Consider the following 15278-nt stretch of genomic DNA (forward strand, 5'->3'; position numbering starts at 1 on the left):
CTGGAGAGTCTCAGTGTCTAGATGTGACCCTCAGAGGCGTTCATTTTTGTTCTTCCTGACCGTTGTATTTAACTTGTGATGCCCATTTGTCAGCACCTCCCCTGTGACACTACTGGTCTGTGGTAGATTCATTTGAGCGGCTCCTCCCAGGAGGCCTACAGCCCTCCTCACGGAAACTTTTATAAAAATAGCTGGCTTTGCTCTAAGTGGGTGCTACATCAGACCACTGCCCCGACAGAGGGAAAAAATGGAACAATCAAGGAACTATCTTTGCCTATATAATTAACCAGCTTATCAACTGTGACTCCGTGTCAGGCTCTGGGCCAACAAGGCAATGGAGATCCAAATTAACAGCTCCCACTGCCCCTGCCAATGGCTGGCAGGAAATACTGTGCCTCCCAGAGGAGGATATAGCCTTTGGTATAAAACCCACAAAAGCCATGGATATCATCCTTGAATCACGTCCTTCACAGGATGACGTGAATTAAGACCTACCTTTGTGGAACATCTTAACCTGCTTCAAACTGAAAAAGGAAGCATCTCAACCTCTCATTATATAAAAAGCTAATATGAGATGGAAAGGCAGGAGGGATAGAAGGTAAAACGAAAACAGAGACAAGGGAAATACACTTCACAGTGTAGCAGCCAGTTAAATATTTGGAAAGAGAGATCTCTTAGCTGTTTGGGGAAAATCCCCCTGCCTGGTGGCCATGGGCCCTCATGGGCATGGGACCAGGCATCTTACTTTACCAGCCCTTCACTGTTGCTGAGATAGATGAACCCCCAGACCCATTCTTTCATCTTGTACTGGATAATGGCCGTTTGTGCCCATCTGTTCCCAATGAATAGAAAGGGTCAAGGGGTGGACTCTAGCAGGAGACGCTGGGATAGTCACGGCAAGTAAGCTGGGGCAGGGGAGTTTGGCGTTTTGGGTGTTTGGAGTATTTCCTTCCTCTGTGAACACCTGGACTTGCTGTATAGGTGCTAGAAGAGCACTGTGCTCTCCGTCTCGTGAGGGTCCCTTCTTACGGAAAGTGTGTAAGAGTTACAAGCAGAGGGCATACGCGTCTAAGATATTTCCTCAGTTTTTTTTTTTAAATAAATTTATTTATTTTTGGCTGCGTTGGGTCTTCGTTGCTGCGCGCGGGCTTTCTCTAGTTGCGGCGAGCTGGGGCTACTCTTCGTTGCGGTGCACGGGCTTCTCATTGCAGTGGATTCTCTTGTTGTGGAGCACGGGCTCTAGGCACGCAGACTCAGTAGTTGTGGCGCACGGGCTTAGCTGCTCCGCGGTATGTGGGATCTTCCCGGACCAGGACTCAAACCCGTGTTCCCTGCATTTGCAGGTGGATTCTTTAACCACTGCGCCACCAGAGAAGTCCCCTTTCTTCGGTTTTTGTATTTTGCTCTGTGTCATCAGAATTTGTACACTCTTTCTAGTTTAGCATATTTCTTCTAGGACTATAGGAATCCCATCTTCCAATGCCCCAAATGAGAAAGGAACCATTGTATTGAATGTCCTTTCTGCTAACCGCCCAGGTGTAAGAGAGAGAGAAGCAGGTTTAGGAAAGAGGAATGACAAGCTCATGCTCACGGAACTTGACCAGGGAGGAGCCTCTCTTTTTAGTCACTGCTTGGACTCATGAATAGGTGTGATGAAAAAGGCCTTATCTGTGAAGAGCCAAGAGGTGAGAGCAGGCAAAACCGTGAGAAGAAAATAAGGGGACTGTTGAACGTCCCTTCTGACGAGGTCTGCCTCTTACAGTTCTGAATGTTTCACTCACCCCTTGTAAAAATATCCTCTTCATTATATCAGAGTATGGCAAGGAGTAGGGACTCTCTACCACTCAGACCAAGAATTCCCCTGAAACAGGAGTGGCCCCAGAGAACTGAAGCCAGAAACAGGTAAGGGGTTGCCTCTGAGGAGTGGGACAGGGATGGGAGAGGTGGAGCAGCCTCCTCATTATAAATCCTTCTAAGTGCTTCTGTTTTGTTTTGATTGGAAGGGGGGAAAGATACACGATACACACACACACACACACACACACACACACATTGCTATATATATGTATAGCAAGGTGCAGGCCTTTTTTTTTGTTTGCAGTTTCACATTTATTTTTGGCAGGAAGGAAATCATTGCAAACCTCTTGACTGACAATGTTCGCCCCCTGGAAACGTGCACATTCCACATGTAGTATTTCCCCAGTGATGCTGGATTGTTTATCACATTCAAATGTCCAACAGAAAACCACGACTACCCAGACACCAGCATCTCCACCACTTGGTGGGTGGTGCTGTTAGTCTACAGAGAAGCTCCCTGGAGAATGGAACAGGAACAGACACTATCAAATCTACAGTAAAATAGGAACAGAGGCAGCCACTTGATTTTGCACAGGCAAAGGCAAGCACTTCAAACCATCCACTCTTCTCGAACCCTGGCACGCCAGCTGTCCATCACAGCACCTTTAAATGCAGAGGCACAAATGTCACAAGTGTTTGACCATAGGGCTGTGTGGTTCTGGATTTCTTGAGAAAGCCATCTTTAATATACAGCGTTGTAAAATGTTGCCAAGTTATAGATTTACAGATTTCCTTTTTATACAACAAGTTCAAATGCTGCAACTGTGACAAGTCTGTGTCATTAGATATATATATATTCCTTGCCTCGCCCTGCTCTGGACCTAGCACCCCAGCCCTGGCTCAGTTCCAGGCCTCACTGTACCACCCCAGTGAGATCATCTCCTCAGGAAACAGGCCACAGGGAGTCAAGTGACACGCCAAGGTCACACAGCTGGATGGGCCACAGCCAGGACCCATGAAGTCCTCCAGCTCTTGTTCTTTCCCTGGGGGCTCATCCCAACCCACCCAGCCTCCCAACCGCCCAGCCTGTGGCTCTCAGCCAAATTCCACCTGAAAAGAGCACTTGGTTTCTGGGGGGCCAGGATCGCTGTTGACTGCCCCTCCTTCAGGGCAGGAGCAGGGGAGCAACACAGGGTCTCCTGGCCTGGAGGAGGAGAGCAGTGTGTCCAGACAGCCCTGAGATGGGACCTGTGACAGCGATGACACCGGCCAGCCTGATGGTGCCCGCCTCTCTGCCAAACACCTCACCTGCATTCGCTCATTTAATCCCCATCAATATTTATTTATGAGGTAGGTACTATTACCTCGCGTTTTACAGATGAGGAAACCAGTTAACTTTCAGAGCCAGGACTGAATCTAGACCTTTGGGCTCTAAGGGCTCATTTTAAGACACACAGCCTATTAAATCCTTTTTGGAGAGATCAGGGCACACAAAGATGTCAAGGCTCTAAGGTGCAGCGTAGGGAATGTTTTGGAACAAGTTTGGCTCCTCCTGGATGTGTTGTGCCTCCTGGCTTCCCTCTGGGCACCAAGAGAGGAGGGGGAGGAGAGAGGAGAGGATGGAGGAGGGGGGAAGGGGAGGGGAGAGGGAGCAGGAAAGGGGGGAAGGAGGGGAGGAAGAAGTTAGAAGTGGGCAGAGGCAGAGAAGCAGGTACAGTCCCATCTGCCCTTCACTGGGGCTTGATGAGGCCCCCTGCCAGGGCAGCTGCAAGCCCATCCCTGTGGAGGCTGCCCATGGTGGCAGGTGTTCTGCTCAGGATAAACCAGATGATGCCACAAACGTTTACTTTATAATCAAGGCAGCACACAAGCCTCCAACAGAGTGAGCAGAGCACAGTGTGGATCTCCACCCAAAAGAGCAAATTGCAAAAAAGCTGGTATAGTATAAGCCTCTTTTGTAAAATGAATAACCCAAAAGAGTATTCACTTATGAAAAATGTCTGGAGAAAAATTCCACAAGCTCAGTGGTGGTCATATCTGGAAGGCTCAGATTAGAGGGATTTTTAACTTCCTGTGTTTTGTATATTTCTATAATGTTTAAATGTTTGCTGATGCATGTGTAATACTTTGGTCATCAGAATGACAAAAAAAAATGTTTTTAAAGAGAAGGGGTTCCCCCCACCCTTCATCCATCATGGTTCCCAAACTTCCAAAACAACCAGCCTGTGCTGGTAACTCCGCCTCTGTGTTACCAGGAAGTGTTTATGCATCATAAAGGATTTTGTCCTGAGTGTGTATGATTAATTATTAAGGAGATGTTGTCAATCCTGTCAGATAAGTTTAATGTTTAGTTTGAGGACTGAAATGTTAAAGGCTTTGTCCATTGACTTTGCACACTGTTGCTTAGGTGTCAGTTAAAAAGCCATGGAACCAAAGGGCAAGCTGCGATTTTGTTTTGTTTTCAAGACCACTTAGACCTGAAACACTTTTATTATTTATGGCACTACACTGCTTTCCTTATCTTCAAGCTCAGGAAAATAGGTTGCTGTTATAATTACTGATCCAGTGAGGAAAGGGAGACTGTGTAAGATGCAAAACGAACGATAAAACACATGATCCAAAAAACTGAGTAGCACTGATGGCAGGTGGAAAAGGAGGCCCCAGGAGGGGATATGGGGAGAGTGAGAGTAATAAAGCTGAGCTTCCTGGAAGAGGTGGGCCTGTTTGGGAGCAGGAAAGAGTGGAGAGGAAGGCGTCATTGATGAGGAAGGCAGATTCAGTTATGAGGCAGGAGCTCCGCAGGCCAGGCCTAGAGTGAGGCCCACTTGCCCCGTTTCCTCTTTTCCCTGAGAGAGGCCAGGGTCCCTGCCCTGGCCGTGGCCCTGGGCTCTGGAGACCGTGCTGGACAAAGCCAGGTGGGAGGCCCAGCCAACTCCAACTCTGGACTCTGCCCAGGAATTTCCACTGAGATGAGAAGACAGGCCAAAACGCAAGCAGGTTGGATCCAGCCCGTCCCCGTGGAAACGCGCTTCCATCTCCCTGAGAGGGACTTGTTGACCACAAATATGTGAGTAGGAAGAAGAGCCTGCCCCTCTCCGTGCAGCTGTGTGTCTGTGTTTGCGTGTGTGCATGGGTGGCTGGGCTTTCCCAGGCTCTGCCTGTGTGAGTACTTCCCTACGTGGGCCTGCTCATGTGTGCCCTTGCATGTGTTCTCCTGGGTATGTGAGCTTAGCCAGTCTGGCGCTTGGGCAAGGTAGGGTGCTACCCAAGGGGAAGAAAAAGAGGGGGGACAGGAGTGAAGAAAGATGGAGTCGTCGTTAGGGCTCTTATTTACAGATGAGTTTAGGCCTATGAACTGAGCTTCAGCAAAGAAAAAAAGAAAGAAAGAAAGAAAGAAAAAGAAAAAGAAAAAAAAAAGGACTATATTGGCTCCTGTAATTGAAAAGCCCAGGGGTAGTACTGGTTTCAGGTATAGTTGGATCCAGGGACTGGAATGTTGTCTTCAGGATATTGTCTCTCCATCTTTCAGAGATGGGAGAGTGTAATACAATGAAAATATCACTTAATGGCAGTGGTTTTAACCTGTTGCGGTGAGTGATGAAAGCTAAGCCCTGTCTTCAGAAAAACGCCTTTCATATACATACACATGCTATACATAATTCCTTCCTTTCCTTCTCTATGAAGTGGGCAGACCTTGCCCTGTTTCAGCCTGACCTCCCAGATTTACAAGGACTTGCCTCTCACAGGTTTAGGAGTGCAGGGAGCGGGGGCCTTCCTTTGTCACTGGGGCCCCTGGCACAATGAGGGTTGAGCTCTGGGACGGGAGAGGCTATGCCAGGCCACTGCTCCCCGCTCCCCGCCTCCTCCCTTCCATCCTCTGCCCTTCGCCCAGCCCCTCATCTGGGTCCTGCCTAGCCTCCCCTTTCAGCTTTGGGCCCTGACTTTGTCTTTCAGCTGCAAGGTCTGGGGCACGGAGGACGACACACCGAGCCTAAGAGAGGCCAGCTCTCTCACATCAGCGGCTGGTGGTTTGGAGAACATGGGGGCTGAGCTGTTGGAAAGCCTGGCCTGTCCCCTCCCCCACGCTGGTTTGGCCCAGCCTGGTGAGAGGGGCCTTTGTTCATCATCTTCCTCCCGCCGCCACCTGCTCCTCACCTCTTTGCTTGAACACTTATGACCCCCCGCAGTGTGTTGACCTCCTCCACACAGAGCAGCCCCCTTAATCACTCATTAAACATCTGTGCACACCTATCATATGCCAGTAGAGCCTGCCCTCGTCAGAAAGGTCAGGGAGGGGCTCACCCAGGAAGTGACATTTCAGCTGTGATCTGAATGATAAGGAGGAAGGTACTTCCCTGGCCATCCAGTGGTTAAGACTCTGTGCTTCCACTGTGGGAGGGGGGGTGAGGGGGGCGTGGGTTCGATCCTTGGTTGGGGAACTAGGATCCCACATGCCTCGCCACACAGCCAAAAAAATAAGAAATTAAAGGATAAGTCCCCAGTCCACTCCCAAGGCGACTGTGGGCACACTGGTGGCAGCCTGGGTCTCTCCGCACTCCAGGCCCCCAGCTGTAATTCTCGCGTGAGGCGGGAGGCACACTCCGGTCCATCTCTGGTGGCTTTAGGAGGAAGGCCGGGACCCTGGCACAGTGACTCAAGCCCTGCAGAAGTCAGGGACAGCGGGAGCAAGGCTGGCCCGGAGCCCTCCTCAGGGTGGTAGGTCGTCTCCAGGAAGGATGTGGGCTGGCCCGGGGAGGAGGCCCCTGTGGGGAACCTGGCCTCCTGACAGGGAAGGGGCTCACTGGACCTTTGCTAAAGAAAGGAGTAAACGTGTTTTAGCCAACAGATGAGTCCTGCTGACCTCGGCCTCAGAGGTGAGCCAGGCCAGAGGTTCCCAATCTGCTTTGAAGCGGCCAGAATGAAAATCCCATGGGGGACCCCAATTTATACTGAGGGGCTGCTCTGGTTGAAGTTGGATGGGGGCCCTGAACCAGCCTGGTCCCCTCTTTACTCCCCATCTGCCTTCTACCCCATTCGGTCTCTGGGACACCTCAGGGAACCTTGAAGCTTAGTTTGAAAGCCCCTAGACTGGGCCAGGCCCCTCCTTTCACATGGGGAGGCTGAAGCCCAGAGAGGGAGAGAGATGGACCCAGGTCACACAGGCAGCAAATCGAACCTAGAGCTTGGCCTCCTGACACCCAGGCCTACTGGACGGTGGGCGGGGGGGGGGGGGGGTTCCTGACTGGCCAGATCCTGAGCTAATGAGAGCGTGTTGCCCAAAACTTGGCTTCTGCGCACCAGTGCCAAATCGAATCTCGGAGACAGAGTTTTGGGTGAAGTAGAAAAGCATAGCTTTATTGCTTTGCCAGGCAAAGGGAGACACAGCCGGCTCCCGCCCTCGAAAACCCTCCACCCAGGAGCATTTGGTGAGGAGTTTTATAGCAATGGTTCAAGGGTGGGGTGGCTGACAAGACTAGGGTGTGTGCAGGGCCTGCACCCCTTTACTTTTGTTTCAGGTAATCTTCTTTTTTTTTTTTTGCGGTACGCAGGCCTCTCACTGCTGCGGCCTCTCCCGTTGTGGAGCACAGGTTCCGGATGCGCAGGCTCAGCGGCCATGGCTCACGGGCCCAGCCGCTCCGTGGCATGTGGGATCCTCCCGGACCGGGGCACGAACCCGCGTCCCCTGCATCAGCAGGCGGACTCTCAACAACTACGCCACCAGGGAAGCCCTCAGGTAATCTTCTTGATGAGCTTCTCTGGTTCCTTTAATCTGGGCTCAGGTGGTCTTTTCTGGAATGAAGAACGCTGACATTTCCCATCTGTTGGGTTTTAGTTCTGTAAAGAGCTCAAAGATGTTGTTATGTGTTTCCCTTGAAGGGGACCCAGGACCCTGTCCCAAGGCTGCACTATTGTTTCTTAGCGGTTCCTCCCTTGTCTCTGCATCCCTTCCCTTCCCTGATTAACAACTGTTTGAATCTGCCCTTTGGGACTCAGGGAAGGTCATGGAGGCTGGAGTCTGTTCCCTACAAACAAGAAATGGGGGACATAGGCTTCTGTGCCCAGAAGGCCCATAGGGTCCTGCTCGGTCTCAAGCATTCAGCCAGGTGGGGTTGCGGATTCCATCTGTCTGCCTTGGGATGAGACTGAGGAAAAATGCCTTACTTAGGAGGTGGGCGGTGGGGACAGAGAGAGGGGAGAGGGTTTCCTTTAAAAAGTGACTGGTGGCTGAATGAGTGTGAGTGAGCATCTCCTACGTGCTCAGCCAGGGAGACCTCAGAGGTATTCAGGTACCAGCCTTTCCTCCAGGGACAGACAAGTGACCAAGTGACCCGACAAGAATTGGCATTTGCACCAGGTCCGGAAGACAGTGGGGCTGTGTGACGGCTGCCAGTGGACTGTTCACACTTCCTCTCTCCGGGAGGTGCTGTTGACTCGGAGGATAATGTCCCACAAGAGTAAATGCAGAGCTGGGCGCCTCCCCACGTGGCTCCTCAGACAGTTGGAAATGGGACAGGGGAGGGGAGGCAGCCATCGTATTTTGTGCATTTCTGTATGTTGGTAAGGTTCTTCCTTATTGTCTCAGTGGGTTCCTTCCCAAACCCTGGAGGCAGGATTATCCCTGGGGTAGTGGTGCTCCTCCAGGCTGAGACACAGCTGGTACAGACAGAGGCCGGAAGGAGTGGACGGCCTGAGCCATTCCTTAGTTTGCTCTGGGCTAGGGTTGCCCTGTAACCATGTGGGATGTCAAGGCCAGTGCCTGGCTCGCCCCATGTTGCCATTTTACTGGGGACGTACCTGAGTGGCTTCTACCTGGAGGTGTTGAGAATCCCCACAGGGGTGGGAGTCAGGGGCGCCACTCATAGACCCTGCTGGTCTTCTCCCCAGGAGGAGCCTGCAGCCAGCCCTGAGGGTGAGACGCTTCTGCAGGGAGCACGCACAGCTGCTTCGATGGATCTGCACAGGCCTACTATGTACTGGTGAGCTTGGGGCCCAGCCCCACCATGGAGACAGACACTCCTGCTTAGCCCCATGGCTCCCACCACCCAGGTTTCAGCCACCTCCACCCCAGCCATCCATGTCTCAGGGCAGGGTCATTCACTTACCCAATAACTCAACAAAGGTTTGTTGAGCACCAACTCAGGGCCAGCTCTTGTTCCAGAAGCTGGGGAATGAGAATTGAACCAGACCAGATCTTGTTCCCAAGGTACTCTCTGATCAGTAAGGGAGAGGGGAACAAATATTTCCACATGATGCCGAGAGCCATCTGGGAGCACCAAGGAAGGATGTGGGGGTGATCAGGGAGGACTTCCAGGAGGAGGTAACATTCCAGTCTCACAGATTGAACAGGAGTTAACCAGGTAAAAGGGGAAGGACAATAGGAGTGAGAAGGCGAGGAACACACAAGCAAAGGGGAAAACCTGCAGTATGTGGGCAGGCAGCTGATAAACATTCAAGTGTGGCTGGAGGGTAAAGTTCTAGACCGGGAGTGCCAGAGGATGAGGCTGGAGGGATGAGAAGGGGCCAGGTATTGGGAGGGAGTTGGAGAAACTTGGATTTTACCTCCAAGGCCAGAGAGAGCCATTGAAGGATTTAAACCGGGAAGTGTCAAGTTTGGATTCACATTGTGGAAACCCAGAAGAGGCAGGCAGGAAAGACGGGAGAAGGAGATGTTCAGGACCACGTTCCAGATGGGAGAAGATGAAGTGCTGGAGGATGGAAGGGGGCGGATCTGAGAAATCTTTGAGAAGCCACACCAGCCAGACTTGGGAGCTGATCACCTGTGCAGGATGAAGGAGGCCCTGGAATCCAGGATGCCTCAGGGTTCTGCTTGGACCACGGGGCTGGGTGAGCCAGGGAACAGGGGTGGAGGAGGGGATCTCAGCAGGGAGGGGGATGGCGAGTTGTTTCGGACAGTGTGTTGGAGGTAACCGCTGCCAGGCCCTCCAGGAGGAGAAGAGGTTTCCCAGGGGTGCATGGAGAACGAATTGAGAGGTGGTTCGCAGATGGAAACCTGGGGACCGGCCACACGGAAGGAATTAGAGAGGGAGAGGAGTCCTGAGACAGCCTGAGAAGGCGTGCAGGTGGGGGCAGCAGCAGGACACCAGGAGCAGAGTCGGTGCAGAAGCCCAGGGAGCAAAGGGTTTTAAGAAGGAGGGGAAGATCACCAACATCTCTGCGGTAAGGGGACCAGCGGGCCAAGGATGGAGCAGTGTCCGTGGGATTTAGGGACAAGGAAGTCATGGTGACTTAGGGTGGACTTGCAAAAGCTGGATGGCGAACAGGAGGAGAGACAGTGTAGACAGTAAGTCTAGACAGCTCTTGTGAGAAATTTTTTAATGAGAACTGGGTGGGAATATTAAAGGAAGGCTGTGGCAGTGTCAAGGAAGGGGGTGTGTTTGTGAAGAGAGACACTTTGACTGTGTTTCTGAGCTGAGGCAGGGAGTTTGTAGAAAGAGGGGGAAGAGCAAGGAGGTGGAGATGACCGGTGGAGCAAGGTCCCCTGGGCACGGGGAAGGAGGGGTCCAGGGCCCAGGCGGAGAGGCGGGTCCTCACAGCTGGAGGCTCGATTTGGCTTGGCAGGTGGGAGATCGACAGGGGAGGTGGGTGTGGATGCAGAGGCCTTCGTGGGGACTACACAGGGGAGAGGACATGGAGGCATGACAGCAGGGGCCCCAGTCTTCATGATGAAATCAAAAGCAGGATGCCCTGCTGCGATGGGGCTGGTTCATGGCCCTGGCAGCTTCCTCCTCAAGATGTCAGACACCACGAAGTCTTCCTTTGGCAGGAGCTGAGCAGGGCCGTCTTGGTTCCCCTTGTGTCCACCTTCACTCAGACTCAGATTTGTTTCTCTTGAAGAAATGATTGCATTCCTTCTAGCAGATAATGGAAATGACCTACCATGTCCTATTTCCACTTTTGTCTTGGCTGTCAGGAACTCAGTCTCAATAATTAAATCCTCCCTTACTTTCTCCATGTTCGGGATTTTGATTCCCTCCAGCTCTTTGATATCTTTGTTGTATCACGTCTTCTATGGCAAGGCTCTTCACGTACTTCCTGAAGTAGGTGTGGTAGAGAAATGAAGCTCATGCTCTCAGCACTTAGTCTGAGCCATAGCAATGGCTTCCTCGCCTTAGGTGGGCTTTCTCCATGGCTGACTGACAGGGAGGGCCTCAGCGTCCCCAATCTCAGAAGAGTGTACCTCTTGCCCATATTTCCAGCCAGGTCCCTGGAGGCCTTTGATGGGCCTAGCTCGGGTCATGTGCCCATCCCTGGGCCCAGGGGATGCTGTGGTCTCCCACCCCTGAAGTGGGTCAGACACCGCGGGACCACATGGGCTAAGAGTAGGGAGGGGTGCCCAAAAGGAACAGAAAATCCTATCACTGGAGAGGTGAATGGATCCTAGAAGGATGAAAATACTTCCTAATACATGTCTCTCCCGTGTCCTGCCTGGAGGACTTGTCCACACAGCCCTCTCTCCTACACAATGTGCTGGTCCCTGCTGGCCGCAGACAGACCCAGGTTGGAATTCCAGTCCAATTTCCTCCCTGTGTGAGTCACTTCACTTCTCATCTCTAAATGGGGATCACCACAGTACCGACCCGTGAAATGGGTGTGAGGAGTAATTCTGGCAGTGCTATAAATCGTGCTGACCTTGGTGCCTGTCTCCCACCAGCTCCCCCTCCTTTGACTTCCCACAGCCCTATGCCTGCATCCCTGGCACTGCCCTGCAGAGCCTCACCTGTGTGCTTCTAACTAACCCCCATACAGGTGTCCCAGCCCACAAACTTCTGCGTCAGAGAAAAGTAACTTTATTTTTCATAACTTGACTTATGGAAAATAAAGTTTCTATTTCAATTTCATTGTTCCAAGTGAGGGATAGGAACTGAACGTCTGTCAGTGTGGAATATGCCTTCACCTCTTTCTTCAGGAGTCCCTGGGGGTGATTATCCACGATCAGTTCTCAAGGGTCTGCTAACCTGTCTACTTCCCCAACTGGTCCTGGGTTCTCTGCCACTGCAAGTAGCCATGGAGACACCCCCATCTCCATCGTGGGCCTGTTCTGGTCTCCTTTCTGTCTGGACCACTCATAGAGATCATTTCCTCTGCTTCGGTGCCTGCTGAGGTGTGCGGAACCTTAGAAGCCTTCTGCCTGCCCATGCATTCCACGCGTATTCCTCTCCGTGACATTTTGCTGCCTCCCTGGGGCAGGACGCCTTTGCTTGCAATGCCACAAATATGCCTGGGCTTTTGCCACCTCCCCTGGCTCAGAGTCCTCTTCTCTGGGACCCACGGGTATCCTCTAACTAGTTTGGCAGCAGAGGGGGAGGGGGAGGGATTACGCTTACTCAAAATGTTCCATCCCACATTTTTTATCCAATGGAAATGTTATAAGTCCTTTCCATTCTTCAAGGGCTCTGGCTCTTGAAATTCATAAGCCAGGGAGAGATAGTTCCCCTCTGCTATCTGCTATCATATTCCTCTCTTGAGGTATAGCACAGACTGGCCTAGCAGCTCAAATGGGGAGAAGGGCAAAGGGGGAAAAGGAAATTCCAGGAAGAAAAATGGTCACTGATGAATATTCAGAACGGGATCCTGACACACAAGTGAATGCCTTCCTGGAGCCACTGACTTATCCATCTCTGTCCTCCTCGGAACCTAGTGTGGCTCTGGGACATAGCAGGCGCTCCGTTGATGCTCAGAGACTCATGCTGTCTTGCCTCCTCCATAAACATCTCCCTCAGCACTTCGGTCAGCACTTTATAGTTTTCAAAGCCCTTTTACACACATTCTGTCAATTAACTTCACAATGACCCTCTGACAAAACAGAGACAATGGTGCTCATTTCCAGACGAAGAAACTAAGGCTCAGAGAGCTCTGGCTGGAATAAGGTGGAGCTGGAGGATAGGGCTGCGGGGTCCTGCAGACGCCAGTGTCATTATGGATGACCCCGTCTCTGTTTCATCCTCCACCTACTCCCAGCATTTGCTGCCTTCCTGCTGATGGCCTGCCTCCTGGATTTCCAGAGGGCCCTCACCTGTGTGGTGAGGTGTCCTCACCCATGTGGACCTCGTCTTCCTGGCCCACAGCCTGCTGAAGAGGCTGCTGGGGCCAAAGCTGCTGAGGTGTGTCAAGCCTCTGGGGCATCCCAGCCCGAACCTCTGGTTTAAGAGGTAAGTGAGGCCCCAGGGGAGTATGGGGGTGGGCAGGCACATTGGCAGAGGGCCGCTGAGTCAGCTGCGGGGTCACAGCCAGGGCTGGGTGGGGAGGTCCTTTGTCCTTGTCGCACCAGAGGGCTCCTGGGCCATGGAGAGCACATGTTACTTGCCCGCCTCCTGGGAGCCCCGGAGCAGGTGTTGCTGGGTGGCTTCAGAGGCATCTTTGTGCCATCTTTGTGGCATTTTGCCAGTTCCCACCTGATTCTCTGCTCCAGTTAAAACAGGTGCCTATGATACCTGAGGACAGGAATCAACAGTTTCCTAAATTCAGATATCCCAGCCCATTCAAGCAGGGAGGACCCATATCAGTGCCTCCTATCAGATCACCTGGAGCATGCATGAGACATACAGCCGCAGGGGACCACCCCTGGAGTCTGATTCAGCAGTCTGAATTGAGGTCCAGGAATCAATATTTTTTTTAACTTTTTATTTTATATTGGAGTATAGTTGATTAACAATGCTATGATAGTTTCAGGTGTACAGCAAAGTGATTCAGTTAAACATATACATGTATCTATTCTTATTGAAATTCTTTTCCCTTTAGTTAATGTTTTTAGTTAGCCACCAGGGGATTCTGATGTAGCCGGCCATGTTCCTGAACAACAGTTTGGGATCCCCTGGTTTTTAAACTGGGTTCCTTAGAGCTCTGGAAACCTTGGAGGTACCGTAGGGCAGGTGAGGGAGATTGGAGAGGGGAACATCAGACACCCTGCCTCCCAGTCTCCGTTTCAAGCAGACAGCTCTATTTTATCTGTTTTATAAACAGGTTTGCAAAAAAAAGAAAAAATTAGCTGGAAAAAAATGTTTCTATGGCTTAAAAAAGGTACTCTTTTTTTGTTGATGAAGAAACTGGTGCCCAAAGATAATCAATGAGTAAGCCAGGCAGGTGCAGGGCATAATGGTGTTTCCCAAAGTAAGACCCCCGCACCACAGCAAAATGCTTTGAGCCAGCCTATAAACAAAGTTTTAGTTTTATTTATACATAGATTTGTTTTTACATTTACCTTCTCTTTATTAAATAGATTTATAAAAGGATTTATTTTTACAGTCATCTTCTGTTTATGACAAATCACTGATACTGGTTTTCCATTTGAGGTATTGTTATAAAGTTTCCTTTAAAAAAACATATGCAGGTAGGGAGTTCCTTGGTGGTCTAGTGGTTAGGATTTGGTGCTTTCACCGCCATGGCCCCAGGTTCAGTCCCCAGTTGGGGAACTGAGATCCTGCAAGCTGTATGGCATGGCCAAGGAAAAAAAGAAAAATACATGCAGATAAACTAGACTATATAAAAACTAAAATGTTTTGATTCAGAGGACACCATCAACAAAGTGAAAAGACAACCCACAGAATGGGAGAAAATATTTGCAAATTATATACCAAAAAAAAAAAATCACAGCAAGATACCACTTCCCATCTACTAGGATGGCTATAACAAAAAAGATAAATGATAGCAAGAGTTGGCAAAGATGCGAAAAAATTTGAAACCCTCATAACACTCCTGAAAGAAATGTAAGATGATGCAGCTGCAATAGAAAACAATGTCAGTTCCTCGAAATGTTATACGTGGAGTTACCATACCCAGCATTTCCACTCTTAGGTATATACCTAAGAGAAATGAAAACATATATCCAAAAACTTATATGCAAATGATCATAGCATCATTATTCGTAATAGCCAAAGTGGAAACAATCCAAATGCCCATCAACCATTAAATGGCTGAATAAATTGTGTCTATACATATAGTGGAATATTATTTGGTCATAAAAAGAAGGTAGTACTGATAAATGCTACAATAATGACAAAACTTGAAAACATTATGCTAAGTAAAAGACACCAGTCACAAAGAACCATATACTGTAGGATTCCATTTATATGAAATGTCCAGAATAGGAAAATCTATAGAGACAGAGAGTAGTGATTTTTTTAAAAATATTTATTTATTTATTTGGTTGTGCTGGGTCTTAGTGGCGGGAGGTGTGCTCCTTAGTTGCGGCTCATGGGCTCCTTAGTTGTGGCATATGAACTCTTAGTTGCTCATGCATGTGGGATCTAGTTCCCTGACCAGGGATTGAACCCCGGCCCCCTGCATTGGGAGCTCGGAGTCTTAACCACAGCACCACCAGGGAAGTGCCGATTAGTGACTGACTAGGGCTGGAGGGGGATGGGAAGATGGGGGTGGTGAGTAGAGGTGTGGGGTTTCTCTTTGGGCTGATGAAAATGTTCTAAAGTTGATTGCAGTGACGGTTGTACAACCCTGTAAATATA

General features: G+C 50.4%; 1 protein-coding gene across 1 annotated transcript in view; it reads left to right on the forward strand.

Moving 5' to 3' along the window:
* SLC28A1 (solute carrier family 28 member 1) overlaps positions 1–15278 on the forward strand; it is a gene marked incomplete at both ends in the record, with an annotated part of 53896 nt that overhangs the window by 4150 nt on the left and 34468 nt on the right. The window contains 6 exon segments of the mRNA XM_082649434.1: positions 5752–5863; positions 6423–6443; positions 6446–6513; positions 8683–8774; positions 12778–12842; positions 12844–12968. Coding sequence (XP_082505560.1) covers positions 5752–5863; positions 6423–6443; positions 6446–6513; positions 8683–8774; positions 12778–12842; positions 12844–12968 — 483 coding nt within the window.

Source organism: Grampus griseus, assembly GCF_964374135.1.
Source record: "Grampus griseus genome assembly, chromosome: 2".
NCBI lineage: Eukaryota > Metazoa > Chordata > Mammalia > Artiodactyla > Delphinidae > Grampus > Grampus griseus.